The following is a 14,943-nucleotide window of genomic DNA, read 5'->3' as shown; positions in this document are numbered from 1 at the left end:
CGGGAATTTGGGGGCCTGTTCCTGGGATGATCTGAAAGCCAGGTTTGGGTACCAATGGTTGAACAGTGCAATATTGTTGATTGCCAGCTGCATTTAGTGATAAGATGTCTGTGATTTTAAGGGCATTGTGGGGGGCTTCCCTGGTGGTGCAGTGGTTGAGAATCCGCCTGCCAATGCAGGGGACACGGGTTCGAGCCCTAGTCTGGGAAGATTCCACATGCCGCGGAGCAACTAAGCCTGTGCACCACGACTACTGAGCCCGCGTGCTGCAGCTACTGCAACCTGTGCTCCTAGAGCCCGTGCTCCACAATGAGAGAAGCCACCACAATGAGAAGCCGGCGCACTGCAATGAACAGTAGCCCCTGCTCACCACAACTAGAGGAAGCCCGCGCGCAGCGAGGACCCAATGCAGCCAAAAAAAAAGAAAGAAAGAAAAACAAAGAAAAAAAATGTCATTGTAGAAAAAAGACTTCATCTGTTAGCGATACAATTAGATGAAGAAAATATGGCTAAATGTTGACAACTGTGAAATCTTGGTGATGGGTGATTAATATGTGGAAGTTCAATATATTGTGCTCTCCACTTCCGTGTACTTTAAAAATTTTCCCTAATAAATAAAAATCTAAAACAAAAAGATTCATTTTTATTGAGCATCTGTCATGGACTAGGTGCTTTAAATACGATATCATTTTTATCTTTTTGTTTGTTCGTTTGTTTTGTAATGATTTTTAAAACTTTATTTTGAAATAATTATAGGTTTATAGGCAGTTGCATAAATAGTACAGAGAGGGTACAGAAGGTTAAATTTTACTTAAGATTTATCCACTGAAGGCTAAATCTTTCATAACTATATGCAATGTCAAAGCCAGGAAACTGGCATTGGTACAATGGCATGTATACTTCTATGACAGCTTAGATTTGAATAAACACCTTCTCCCACAATCAGGGCACAGAACCAATTTCATCAACACAAAGATTTCCCTTGTGCTATCCCCTTAGGCACACCTCCTTCCCTCCCCCCACCAACTCTAACCCTAGGCAACCATTAATCTCTTCTCCCATCTCTATAATATTGTCATTTTGAGAATGTGATTTAAATGGAATCATACAGTATGTAACCTTTCATAAAACCTAATAAAAATCCCATCTAGGAAGCAGATTCCTCTCTTAAGAACCCACCTCCTTTTTCCATGCAATTTCTTAATACTCCATAATATGTTGACTAGATTCTCAAAAGTAAAAACCAGGATAACATATATACAATAATATACGTGGCAGCATTATCATAATAGCCCCAAACTGGAAACAACCCAAAAGTCCATCAGTAGGAGAATAGATAAATGAACTGTGGCTTATATATACAATCAAACACTAGACAGCCATAAAAAAGAATGAATAAGAGATACACACGACAATATGGATGAAATCTTACGGATGCTACACTGAGCTAAAGAAGTGAGGCACAAAACGGAAAACAATGTATAATTTCCTTTACATGAAGTTCAGGAGTAGGCAGAACTAACTGATGGTGATAGAAGTCAGAATAGTGGTTCACTGCAGAAGAGGGAGTATTGACTGGGAAGGAACATGAGATAACTTTTTAAGGTGCTGGAAATATTTTGTATCTTGATCTGGGAGATAGTTATAAAAATGAATATATATTTAAAAAGTAAGCTTGTGTATTTTACTACTTTACTATCTGAATGCTATACCTAAATTTTAAAGTATCAAGGCACAGGGTCTGACAAATAAGTTTGAGTCCTTAGAGCAGTAATGAGGCCGAAATTTAAAATTGGGACTTCCTTAGGGAAGCATATGGTGACCAGCCATATAAAGTGTCTAGCCCACCTTCTGCTATGGGCAGTGTACCACTGCATTATTAATTTGCATCTTCTAAATTTCGTTTACTGGGAAATCCCTTGAAAAATCCAGGGATTGAGGTGGGTTTTTCTTGGGGGGGGGGGTTGCGGGAGGGGGGCGTGCAGACCCGAGGAATACATTAAGTCTTGAAAGATGAAGAGTTCACAAGTACCCTCTGTCTTCCTCACCCAAACACACTAGGTCAGTTCTGGTGGCAGCCACAGTGGCCCTATTCATCTCTTTAGGGCCCAGGGCGTCTAACAGAAGCTGACTAAAACATATTGTATACTTGACTCATCTTTCTGCAAGCAGAAACCGTGCCTCGCTTGTCTCTGCAACCCCAGAGAAAGTTTAGTGACCTACACACAGCTGTGTTCACACAAAGGGCCTCTGAGCATTGGTCCTCAAACTTGGTTGCACATGGGAATCACCTGGGGAGTTTTAAAATGTACTGATGCCTGAGTCCTACTCCCAGGGATTCTGATTTAATTGGTACGAAGTGAGCCCTGGGCTTCGGGATTATTTTAAGCGTCCCAGGTGACCTTAAGTACATCACAAACTGAGAGCTGCAGTTTGGCGGCATTCTTCCTACTCCGCGCCTCATTGGCGCTCTGGCCTCGGCTCTCCGGAGGTGAGGACGAGGTTCACTGAGTTCTGTGGTCCTGCCCCTCTTACAGAACCAATAAACTCAAATCTCTCCGTGACACCCCTAAAGACAAGAATTCTAACCAGTCTGCAGGCGCTCTGCGCCCCGCTCAAGCCTCTATGGTATTTTGGAGTCCTCTCTAGCATTTGGGAGACGCCTTAGGCGGGGCCAGCAGCTCCCTCTCTATGGTAGCGGATTTTCCCGCGCCGCCTCGTTGGTACTTCATTCCGGAAGTGCGTACGGATCAGAGAAGAGGCGGGATTTCCCTCCCGGAAGTGACCCCGGTGCGTCCGACCTATCCTACCTGAGCGCCCGGTGAGTTTGTAGTGTTTACCCGAAGTTGGGGACATAGGGGCCGTTGTGGCAGGCCCCAGGCCGTGGTGAGTGACGTCTGACCTCAAGGTGATCCTGATGATGGCGCCGCCATTTCAGAGGTGTAGACCCTGGGCTGGGGCCCGGGCGCCTTAGTCCCGCGTGTGATCGAATTCTTAGGGCCCCGCAGGTTCATGCTCCGTTCCGGTCTCCCCTTCTTCTCCTGGATAGAGGTGACCTAGAGGGATTGGGAGTCAGGGCTCTGGGGCTCGATTTCCAGACCCGCCATTGACATGTTCTGTGACCTTGGGCTAGGCAGTGTTCCCCTTCTTGGCCTCAGTTCCCACATCTGTGAAATGGGACGTTTGAATTCACTGAGGTCAGTGGCCCCTGCTGGTCTGATGCCCTCTGATTCCTCCACATCCTCCAGCCCCTGCGATGGGAAGGTGAATGGGGGGGCTGGGTGCTGACCATGATGTCTGCCCCCAGGATTAGGAGGCCAGAGGGAGATCTCTTCCACGGTGCAGGGCTGAAATGGACCCGCTTAGGGCCCAGCAGCTGGCGGCAGAACTGGAGGTTGAGATGATGGCTGATATGTACAACAGGTAAGGGCTGATTCTGCGCTGCCTTGTCTTAGAGAATGATCCCAGGTCACTCTTGCCAAGGCAGAGGTGGATAACTTCTGAAGATTATTTTCCTCATTCCGGGGAAACCTGAGGCCCGGGCTTACCCTCCCAGCACCCCCAACTCCCGCCCCATGCTTAAGGGCTAATGCAGACGCAGTGTGGGGTCACTAGAAGGAACTGGGCATTTAGGTTGGGATGGAATTGGCGACGTAGGAGCTGAGCAGGAAGAGAAGGTCCCGCCTCGGCTCTGGTTGTGTTCCAGGAAGAGTAGAGCATTTGCCTTGTGGCAAATAGGACGTAGCCCGCTTAGTAGTCAACATTTCTTAGACTCTTAATCCATCTCAGACACATGCTGAGCATTTTATATGCATTATCTTTTTTTAAAGGTAAGGACATTGAGGTTTCTAGAGGTTAAATAACTCTCAGGGTCCACAGCTGGTCAGTAGCAATGTCAGAACCAGTAACTCAGTCTGACTCCTAACTAGTGCCCATAACCATCTGGCAAATTTGGGAACAAATCGTAGCTGCACCAACCACCACTACTATGGCCTTGGGCAAGTTACATGGACGGTTAGACCAGTGGTTTCCCCATCTGTAAAGTGGAGTTAATAATAGTACCTTCCTCACAGAGACATTAGCAATATGAAATGTAAAAGTATATGACAAGCTCTTAGCGTTAAGCCCAACACAAGTCGAGTAAGCAGTCAACAAATATTTGCTATTTTTATTGGCTTAAGCTCTCTGGTATCCTCCCTAGATTCGTTGTTTTATCTTGGAGGCTATTTATCAGAATAATTTTTAAATGTAGGCTGTAAAGTCAGGCTACCTGGGTTCATAGCCCAGCTTTATGTGGTCCTGAGGCTCTCTGTGCCTTCATTTCCTTATCTGTAAAAAGGGGGATAATGATTGTGCCTACCTCTTAGGATTATCGTAAGAACTGCATGACAGAATCCCTGTCAAGCACTTAGCACGACGTCTGGAACATAGCTGGTACTCAGCTAATGGTTCCTGTTTGATTAGTCATAAACATGGCTAATGGTTCCTACTCTCAAGGATCTTCCAAGATAGTTGAGGTGCAAACTGAGGATTTACACTGCCTTCTCGGGGAGGTGAAATCAGTATAGCAGGGCAGGAATGGCTGAGGGTTCCTGGTATGCCACAGGAGGCTGCTGACCTGACCTTGCCCTTCCTTCTTTCTAGAATGACCAGTGCCTGCCACCGGAAGTGCGTGCCTCCCCACTACAAGGAAGCAGAACTGTCCAAGGGCGAGTCTGTGTGCCTGGACCGGTGTGTCTCCAAGTACCTGGATATCCATGAGCGGATGGGCAAAAAGTTGACAGAATTGTCTATGCAGGACGAAGAGCTGATGAAGAGGGTGCAGCAGAGTTCTGGGCCTGCATGAGGCCCCAGGCAGTACACCGTAAGGTGCACCCTGTCCTTTCCCACTTGTCTAATAAAAGTGCCCCCATTGGGTGTCATCTGTGAAGACTGCCAGGCCTAGGCTCTTTCTGGAAAGTCTCCAGGAGCCCAGGGTATGATGGAGCTCTTTCCCGGTCGGAGAAGGGGTGTTTGTCACACTGGCATGTGACTGTGTGTTTATATATATTATATATTAAAACAAGTTTGTTGACACCTACAGTGTGCAAAGCAGTGTTCCTGGCACTTGGGAGTAAAGGCAGCAGACACAGCCTCTACCAGCAGAGGGAGTCTCACGTAGTGTTTAAAAGCATAGACTGGTACCACGGCTTAAGTTTACCTTCCACGTCAGCCACTTGCTGTGTGACCCTGAACGTGTCATTTCACTGTGCCTAGCTTCCTCATCTGTAAAGTGGGGAGAATCAGGGCTGTTGTGAAGATTAAATGAGTTAATATGAACAAACTATTTAGAATAATGACTAGGCCATAGAAAGTGCCTAGTATATATTATTTATGTCTAACAACTTAAAATCAAGTGCAGGCAGGCATTTTCCTCAATGATATAAAGGAATGATTTAGAGGAGAGAGTGGAAAGTAGATGGAACCTAAGCATGAAGTAGCCACAACCTCTTGGTTCTAAACAGCAGTATCGAAACATGTGAAGGGACCCAGCTTCATGTGTGATGTGTGCGATCCAGGGAGGGGACCGAGTGATAACCACTGCCATTCAGTGTTCACCTGAATCTCAGTCAGGGACTGCGCTCCTCACTCTTCATGGGGTATCCAGTCTCATCCACTCAGCAGGCCAAAGGCCCTGTTAGGGAAAGGGAGCTCAGAGAGGTGGTGGTTTGCTGGAGGTCACAGGCGAGGAGCAATAACGGAGGTCAGGGTTGACTGCTCGTGGAGGAGAGCCCGCATCTACTTCCTGTCCTGAGGGTGCTCTTGCAGAACTGTGCAGTTCTCAAAACGTAGGGTTCACTGCAGAAGGAATTTTGGTTGACGCCAGTGCCCCTGGTAGCAGCGCCTTCGCAGCAGAGGGAGGTGTCTGGGGTGTAACTTCACCAGGTCATTGGGCTCACAGGAAAGGAGACGGTAGAGGCAGTGAGTTTCAGGCTTAAAAGTACAGGTTCAGGGAATTCCCTGGCGGTCCAGTGGTTGGGACTTTGCGCTTTCACTGCCTAGGGCCTGGGTTCATTTCCTGGTCAGGAGCTAGGATCCTACAAGCTGCGCAGTGTGGCCAAAAAAAAAAAAAAAAAATCCAGGTTCAAGTCAGACCACCTGGGATGAAATTTTCTGGCTGTGTGATCTTGGGTGAGGCATTTGACTACTCTGTGCCTCAGTTACCCTATCTATAAAGCGATAAAAGTACCTACTTCATTGAGTGGTTGTGAAGATTAAACGTGTTAATAACTAAAACACTTAGGAAAGTGCCTAATTCTCCCACGTTAAATACTCAATAATGTTAGCTCTTTTTTTTCTTTTTTTTTTAAATTGCTAACTTTGATGTAAGGAGTCTCGAGATAGACCCCCTGAAAACTTCAAAACTTGTCCATCTACCTTAAGCGTGGGCAGAGAGCTAAGGCTCCTTTGTAGGTACTGAAGTGCCAACTTGCGTCAACAGGTGGCGCTGTCTGCCCACGGGAATCAGCACTGCTGTGGCCAGTTCTACAAATGTGTATTATTGGTGTATTCCTTGCGGCCGTTGTACTAGGAAGAGCAGAGTGGTGAGGAAAACAGATATTGTACCTGCCCTCAGGTTTAGCAAGGAACGTCAGGAATTTTCAGAGCACATAGCTGGAACATCTAGAAGGGGTGGTAGAGAATGGAGAGAAGAGGTTCCAGCTCGACAGAGAGCACTTGCAAAAGCTTTGGAGTGGCAGAAAGTGTGGAGCCGTGAAGAAACAAAGCTCTGGCCTGCCTGGAGTGCCAAATGGGAAGGGAGGTAGTGGTGAGAGAGGAGACCTGCCCGAGGGCTGCGCAGGCGCATCTCCAAAGCGCCTGATGAGCTGAGTTAAAAGAGTTTGGATTTTCTCCAAAGGGCATCGGCAAACTGTTGAAGGATGTAAACCCTGGCACTGAAAATGACAGATCTGCATTTTAAAGCTCCCTCTAGCTGTCAGCCAGGTGGATAGTGGTAATGATGGCTTAATGGATTCAGGGGAGACATGCCAGGGAGCTGGTGAGGAAACAGGGGGATGATGCCAGTAAGAATAGCTATCGAGTTGCTACATTGTGCTAATAAGTATATTATTTCAGTTAAAACTCATAACTCTGAGGCAGGTACCATTATTGTTATAGGTGAAGAAATTGAGGCTCTGAAAAGTTAGTAACTTGCTAAAGGTCATACATCAAGCAAGTGCTAGAGCCAGGATTGCAGCTAATTCAGACATGAGCGGCCACTTTCACCCGCCCCTCTAGGACTGGAGCGCGGGTGTGGGTGGGGCACGCTCCCTGATGTCAGCCATGACATATTCTCTTCAGCAGTAGTTACTGTTGGCTTGCTGCGTGCAGAGAGCTGTAGAAAGTGTGCAAGTGAATTAACTAGGTCCCTGCCTTCAGTGAACGAGTGTGGCGGTTGGGAGGGTGGGCATAGGAGAGATGGAACAAACATATAGAGTAGTAGAATAGGTTAGGCCTTTTCTGCCATCGAGAAGAGTCAAAAACTGCTCACATGTGTGTTTGCTAGATTATCAGTTTCATTTATTTATTTTCATAAATTTATGTATTTACTTATTTATTTTTGGCTGTGTTGGGTCTTCGTTGCTGGGCGTGGGCTTTCTCTAGTTGCGGTGAGCGGGGGCTACTCTTCGTTGCGGTGCGCGGGCTTCTCATTGCAGTGGCTTCTCTTGTTGTGGAGCACAGGCTCTAGAGCGCAGGCTCAGTAGTTGTGGCACACGGGCTTAGTTGCTCTGCGGCGATTATCAATTTTAAAAACCGGGAAGTGTCTCATAAAAATCAGGACTTTGGCTTCTTTTGAAAAGTTAGAAGATCTGACAAATCAGCCTACATTCCTGCTTGGCAGTGGTCTGCTGCTGGAGGATGGGTAGAGGCTCAGCTGTCCGCCAAACCTCCCACCTCTCATTTCTTCCCTGTCACCATCTGCTTGACCTGTAGGCATTTGGTCTGCACCTTCTGCTCTTTGGGTTTTCAGATGAGCCAGACACTATATGAGAACACATGTAATGATCCTGCCACTGCTGTTCATTCCTATTCATTCCTAGTATAATCTCCTTCCCTTGAGTGTGCACTAGACCTAAATAGAGACTTGCTTCTAACAAACAGAACAGAGCAAAGGTGATGAAAGCTGCTTCCAAGGTTAAGACACAAAAGATTGTAACGGCCATCTTGTTATTGTCTCTCTCTCTCTCTTCCTCCCTTTCTCCTCTTCTCCTCCTCCTTGCAAGATCTGTTGAAGCAAGCTTCCATGTTGTGAGCTGCCCTTTGAAGAGGCCCATGTGGTGGGGAACTCAGGGCAGCCTCCAGCCCACAGCCAGTGAGGAGCTGAATCCTGCTGGCAACCACATGAGTGAGCTCAGGAGCAGATCCTTCCCCAGTCAAACGTTCAGATGACTACAGCCCTGGCTGGCACTTTAGAGCCCTGTGAGAGACCCTGAAGCAGAGGACCCAACTAAGCTGCACGCTGACTCCCAGCCTAGAGAAACTGAGGTGATAAATGTTGTTTTAAGCCGTTACATTTTGGGGTAATTTGTTATGCAGCAATAGTTAACCACTACACAGTTCTCACAACTGTTACAGTCATCAAAGACTATGTTTGGTCATTCTACACCCACATCTGGAAGGGACCAGGCACCGTTCCAGGCATTTGGGGGTACACCAATGAACAAAATAAAGATTGTTGCCCACTTGGAACTTATATTCTAGGGCAATGGTTTTGCATAGAAGTCGGTTGGCAGGGCTGTTTTGAAGGAAAGACAGCCCCTTCAGCTCCTGGGAGAAGGTTCTTAGCCTTTCACATCTTGGGCCCCTTTGAAACGCCAACAAAAGCCACAGACTGGTTCTTCAGAAAATTGTTCATGCACAGAATTTTGCATGCAGTTTTAGGGATTTTCATAAGAATTCTTGTGGGCTGACCTGGGGGGAGTCTTGTGACAAGCATTTTTTTAAATGCTGGGGCAAAGAGAAACAAGACAGAAAATCAAAGGGGGGAGACATATTAAAATCAGTCACTTTTACAGCTGTGATAAGTGCTGTAAGAGATGCCCAGGGAAGTGTGGGGCTCTGTAAACAGATGACCCCCCCAAGTCTGGGTGCTCAGGGAAGGCTGTCCCCTTGAAAGCGATGTAGGTGAGTGAGATTTGAAGGATGGGTAGGAATTTGCCAGGTTGGGGGCAGTGGTGGGTGGTGGCTTCTTTGTTAAGTGGTGGGAGGATAGTGGTGGGGAAGGTGGGCTCAGGTTCCTATCCTCTGGCCCATACAGTCTATCAGAGGAAACAGACACGTCGTGATGAGTTTTATCAAAGGGTGACTCGAATGTTGTACGAGTCATATAGCAAAGGGGTTTATTGCTGGAGTCAGGCAAGGAGCCTTCCTGTAGGAAGTGCCCGTTAAGTCAAAATCTGAAGGATTAGATAGGCCAGGGTGGGGGAATGTTCCAGCCCAGGTGGGAGAACGCGGGGTTTTAATGGATGAGAACAGGTCACAACAGTGAAAGCATAGAGAAGAGAGAGGCCAGAGGGAGGTGGGGGCAGCAGGAGGGCCCGGATGGACTAGGGGGCATTGTTGGGAGTTTGTACGTTTGCCCAACAGTCGTGGAAACTTCCAAGGGGAGAGGCCTGGTTGAAGCCAGGATCATTCTGACTGGAAGGTGGACTCACTGGCACGAGTGGAATTGGGAAGGCCAGGCTGAAAGGGTCGCTGGAGTCCAGGCGGGAGTTGATGAAACCTAGGCTTGGGGGCCAGCAGAAGATGGAGAGGAGAAGTCTTTAAAGGCAGCAGCCACAAGCTCACTGGTAGGTTGGACGTGGAAAGTAAGGCTGGGAGCCGCGTCTGGATAACTTGGCTTTGAGCTTAAGCAACTGTGTGCAAGGCGGTGCTTCTACCGACACAGGCAGCAACGGAGGTAGAGCGAGTTAGGGAGGAAGGAGGAAGGTCATTTTCTGTCATCATTGAGCACTTCTTTTTATTTTAATTTTTAAATTAAAAAATTTTGGGGGGCTGCGCTGCGCGGCATGTGCAATCTTAGTTCCCCAACCAGGGATGGAACCCACACCCCCTGCATTGGAAGTGTGGCGTCTTAACCACTGGACCACCAGGGAAGTCCCACTGAGCACTTCTTATCATCTTAGAAGGTACGGTGCAATTGGCCTGTATCTACTTTTCCAGCTGCAGCTTCATGCCACAGCCCGCCTCATTCTGTGTGTTCTTCCATTCAGGCCCTCCTTCAGTTCCCTGAATGTCTCAGGCATCCTCCTGTTGTAGGGCCTCTGCATGCTGTGTCCTCCTCTTGGGGGTTGGTAAATCCTACTGATTCAGACATGGGAAGTCTTCTATCTTCAGACTGTGGCACCAACACCTTTAAGGACTCCTCCCTGCCCTCCAGTCTAGATCAATGCCCCTCCCCAATGATATGTTACTTCTCTTCCATGGCGCTTCCTTTATTTTTTTTTAATAAATTTATTTATTTATTTATTTTTGGCTGCATTGGGTCTTCGTTGCTGCGCGTGGGCTTTCTCTGGGTGCGGCGAGTGGGGGCTACTCTTCGTCGTGGTGCGTGGGCTTCTCATTGCGGTGGCTTCTCGTTGTGGAGCATGGGCTCTAGGCGCGTGGGCTTCAGTAGTTGTGGCATGTGGGTTCAGTAGTCGTGGCGCACAGGCTTAGGTGCTCCGCAGCACGTGGGATCTCTCTGGACCAGGGCTCGAACCTGTAACCCCTGCATCGGCGGGTGGATTCTTAGCCACTGAATGGCGTTTCCTTTAGATGTAATTACACTTACTATGTGATAATTTGATTCATCTACTCCTCTCCCCCACTGGACTTTATGTTCTCTGAGGATGGAGTCTGTGTCTTATTCATCCTTCAATCCCTAGTGCCTGATGCATGTGAAAGCGTTTAAAAATTTTTTTTAACTGATATAATTCACATATCATAAAATTCACCCTTTTAAGTGTACAATTAAATGGATTTTAGTACATTCACAGGGTTGTACTGTCATCATCACTATCTAACAGTGTAACATTTTCACCACCCCCAAGAAGGAACCCCATACTCATTAGCAGTCACTTCCCATGTCTCCCTCCTCGTTTTTGGCAACGACTAATCTACGGTCTCAGCATAGCTGCCTATTCTGGGCATTTCCTGAGTGCACCCCTACAATATGGGATCTTTTGCATCTGGCTTTCACTTAGCATAACGTTTTTAAGGTTCATCCATGTTGTAGCATATACCAGTACCTCCTTCCTTTTTATGGCCAAACCATAATACGTTCACTGTTACTATACACATTTTTTTTTTTTTTTTGGTCACACCTCGCGGCTTGTGGGATCTTAGTTCCCCAACCAGGGATTGAACCCGGGCCTTCAGTAGGGAAAGCGCAGAGTCCTAACCACTGGCCCACCAGGGAATTCCCACTATACACATTTTGTTTATCCATTTGTTAACGGACAATTGGGTTGTTTGCACTTTTTGGCTATTATGAATAACAATGTTATTAACATTTGTGTCCAAGTTGTTTTTTTTTTTTGCAGTACGTGGGCCTCTCACCGTTGTGGCCTCTCCCGTTGCGGAGCACAGGCTCCGGATGCGCAGGCTCAGCGGCCATGGCTCACGGGCCCAGCCGCTCCGCGGCATGTGGGATCTTCCCGGACCAGGGCACGAACCCGTGTCCCCTGCGTCGGCAGGCGGACTCTCAACCACTGCGCCGCGAGGGAAGCCCTGTGTCCAAGTTTTTGTGTCCACATGTGTTCTCAGTTCTCTTGGGTATACACCTGGGAGAGGAATTGCTGGGTCATGTGGTGACTCTCTGTATAACTATTTGAGGATCAGCCGAACCGTTTTTCCAAAGTGGCTGCACTATTTATTTACATTCCTCACGCAAGGGTTTACCATGACTATCTGTTAGTCTGAATAAATAATTTCTTCATTGTGAACTGGATACTGTTATTTCCAGCACATGATAGACTAGAAGAGTAAGGCTCGGAGTGTGAGTGCCTTGGGCAAACTGCGCAACTCATCAGCTGCAGAGCCAGGACTGGGACCCAGCCTGTGACTCACGAGCCAGTACTCCTGTTCACTCAGCTGTGAGGCCAACTCCGGCCACCGGCCTGCAGGAGATCCAATGTGATAGCACTGTTCTGCTCAAGCTATGGGTAGTGTCAAGGGAACAGAGTCTAAAAAGGGATTATTTGGGGGGACAGGAGGAGGGGTTGGTAAGTTCTATTGATTCTGATATGGAAGTGTGTCTTAAGTCTCTTTTCTGGGACTTCCCTGGGGGTCCAGTGGTTAAGACTCTGCCCTTCCAATGCAGGGGGCGCAGGTTCAATCCCTGGTGGAGGAACTAAGATCCCACATGCCATGTGGTGTGGCCAAAAAAAAGTCTCTTCTTTCCTCTATTTTTTTTTAAATTATCTGAACTATTACAGTGGCCTCTTAACTGCTTTAAAGTCCCTCTCCTTTCCATTCATTAAACACACAAACCCGACCATATCTGTCTCCTCCCTTAAAAACAAACAAAGTAAACCAAAATAAAACAAGAAAACAAAATCCAGGCATTCCCATCACCTATCTCACAACATGGGAAATCCTTGGCCTGGCAGGGGTCATTCCAAACTGACCACAGCCTACCTTTCCAGCTCCCTCTCCCACTGCCCTCTTCCACTTATTCCATAAATGTTTACCACAGGCTGTTACAGGCCAGGTCCTGGGACGGGTAGCAGACATACAAATCACCTACAATGTGGTTCCCAAGGTGCCCCCCAGAGATTTATAGCTCATGGGGAGGGAGCAGGCAACTAAACTGATGATTCTAGATCAGTGTGAGGGCTTCATTTCAGGACAGAATCGCGTTTGGGGGGAGTACATGGGCAGGACCCCTAACCCAGCCTAAGAGATCAGAGCTTCCAGAAAAAGGTGAAATTGAGGTGAGTTGTGAAGGATGAGTGCATTAGAAATGAAGAAGGAGGGACTTCCCTGGTGGCGCAGTGGTTAAGAATCCGTCTGCCAATTCAGGGGACACGGGTTCGAGCCCTGGTCAGGGAAGATTCCCACGTGCTGTGGAGCTTAGAACTAAGCCCATGTGCCACAACTACTGAAGCCCACGTGCCTAGAGCCCGTGCTCCGCAACAGGAGAAGCCACCGCAATGAGAAACCCACGCATCACAAGGAAGAGTAGCCCCCACTCACCACAACTAGAGAAAGCCCATGTGCAGCAACGAAGACCCAACGCAGCCAAAAATAAATAAATAAATTTGTAGGGAAAAAAAAAGAAATGAAGGAACAGCAGGTGCAAAGGGCAGGAGGTGTGAAACCAGCTGGCTTCACACTTCATTCCACAGGTATTTACTGAATGCGTCTTAGGTGCCAGGTGCTGTTTTTGGTGCTGGAGATACAGCAGTGACCACAGCAGACCAGACCCTTGCCCCCACGGAGCTGACGGTTCACAAGGGGAAAATATCACAATGTGGGTTGGAGATAAGGAGCGGCAAGCATTTCAGCCACGGGGGCCCATGGACCCCTAGAGTCTGTAGAGGGGTTCCACAAAACCCTTGGAAATTAAATGTAAATATATGTGTGTGTTCATGTTCACACAGGCATTTTCATAGGGAATGGACTCATAAAACTTTATTGCATTCTCAAAGGGATCCATCCATGACCGCCTTGGGCATGGGGGTCCTTATTCTAGGGCCCCTTGTGCAAAACTAAGGAGTTTGACCTTGATGTGGAAGTTCTGGGAGCCAGTAGTTCATTTTGAGAAGTGAAAGCATCAGAGCCTGACACTGTGCTCCTGCCAGAGAGAACTCCGTGTGCATTTTCTGCTGCTAAGCCTTTGCTCTTGCTGTTTCTTCCTGACCTGGAGGAATGGAAAGGGCCACACTTTCAAAGCCAGACAGACCTGACTTTGCATCCTGCTTCTGCCCACCATTTTCCAGCTGCCAGCCTCCAGTCTTCTCCCTCTGTGAGAAGCTCGGAGGTTTAGATGAGCCTGTAATGTTTGGACGATTTAATGATAATTTTTGTTTGGAAAGTGCCCAGCATATAGTAGCCACTCGGCAAATGTAAGTTCCTCTCGTGGCTAGGTGGCTCAGCCGTTCAGAGAGCCCCTCCTGTCTGGGGTCTGGAACTTCCTGGGCAGTTGCTCACATGCCCACAGAGCTTTGTGAGTATCACGAATATCACTCTCAACACACTAATAAACTCACATCTGTATTTATTTGCCCTTGACCTCATCCCATTAATCCACACCACAGTTCACCCTCTATTTTACAGATGAGGAAACTGAGGCTCTGGGAGGTTGAGAGATTTACCAGGAATCAGTAAGTGACTGGAAGCATCCCATCACCACATCTTCTAAAATAATAATAATGACAGTAGTAACAACAACAGTGAACATTTATTATGCTTACTTTGTGCCAAGCGCTGTGATGAGCACTTTACCTGCCTCACAACCCCCAATTCCAGCCCCCACCTCTCGGCAGTACTATTGTGGGTACTGCTGTAAGGTAGGTACTATTGTTATGAGAACCGAGGCTCAGAGAGGTTAAGCAACTTGCTCAGGATAACCCAGGCCAGTTTTCAAGTCCACTCTCAGACCTCGATCTAATTCCACAAAGAAACCCGGGTCATTCTGCCTCTCGGAAAACTATACTCCCAAGTGCACAGTTCAAAACCCCACCCAAGGCTGCCCTGCATCGCGGTCAGTCGGCTCCAGCCGAGTTGTTCTTTGTTTTGACCAAGGATACAGAGGGCGCTGCCCCGATTCTGTCTGGGGGGCCGAGGGGGAGGGGAGGGGGAGGGAGTAAGGGTGGACATTTTAGGTGCAGGGGCGTGTGCCGGGGAGAGTATCTGGGGACCAGAGGACGAGTCACGTGCCCGTGAAACTCGACCTAGGGGGAGGGTTAGGGAAGGGAG

General features: G+C 47.8%; 1 protein-coding gene across 4 annotated transcripts; it reads left to right on the top strand.

The window, feature by feature from the left end:
- Positions 1 to 2,715: 2,715 nt before the first annotated feature.
- Positions 2,716 to 5,076, top strand: TIMM10 (translocase of inner mitochondrial membrane 10). Of its 4 annotated transcripts, none has more exons than XM_019948491.3 (3): positions 2,716 to 2,821; positions 3,308 to 3,423; positions 4,645 to 5,076. In XM_019948491.3, the coding sequence occupies exons 2-3, from the start codon at positions 3,353 to 3,355 to the stop codon at positions 4,844 to 4,846; spliced, it is 273 nt and encodes a 90-aa protein (XP_019804050.1). In that variant the 5' UTR covers positions 2,716 to 2,821; positions 3,308 to 3,352; the 3' UTR covers positions 4,847 to 5,076. The 4 variants fall into 4 exon arrangements, with proteins under 4 accessions (XP_019804050.1, XP_004315598.1, XP_019804052.1 ...); XM_004315550.3 differs by having other exon boundaries at positions 2,786 to 2,886; XM_019948493.3 differs by having other exon boundaries at positions 2,797 to 2,908.
- The last annotated feature ends 9,867 nt before the right edge of the window (positions 5,077 to 14,943 follow it).

This window comes from Tursiops truncatus, chromosome 8 (genome assembly GCF_011762595.2).
Source record: "Tursiops truncatus isolate mTurTru1 chromosome 8, mTurTru1.mat.Y, whole genome shotgun sequence".
Classification (NCBI taxonomy): domain Eukaryota; kingdom Metazoa; phylum Chordata; class Mammalia; order Artiodactyla; family Delphinidae; genus Tursiops; species Tursiops truncatus.
Note: the sequence above shows the minus strand (reverse complement) of the source record. Positions and strands in the feature narration are given on the sequence as shown.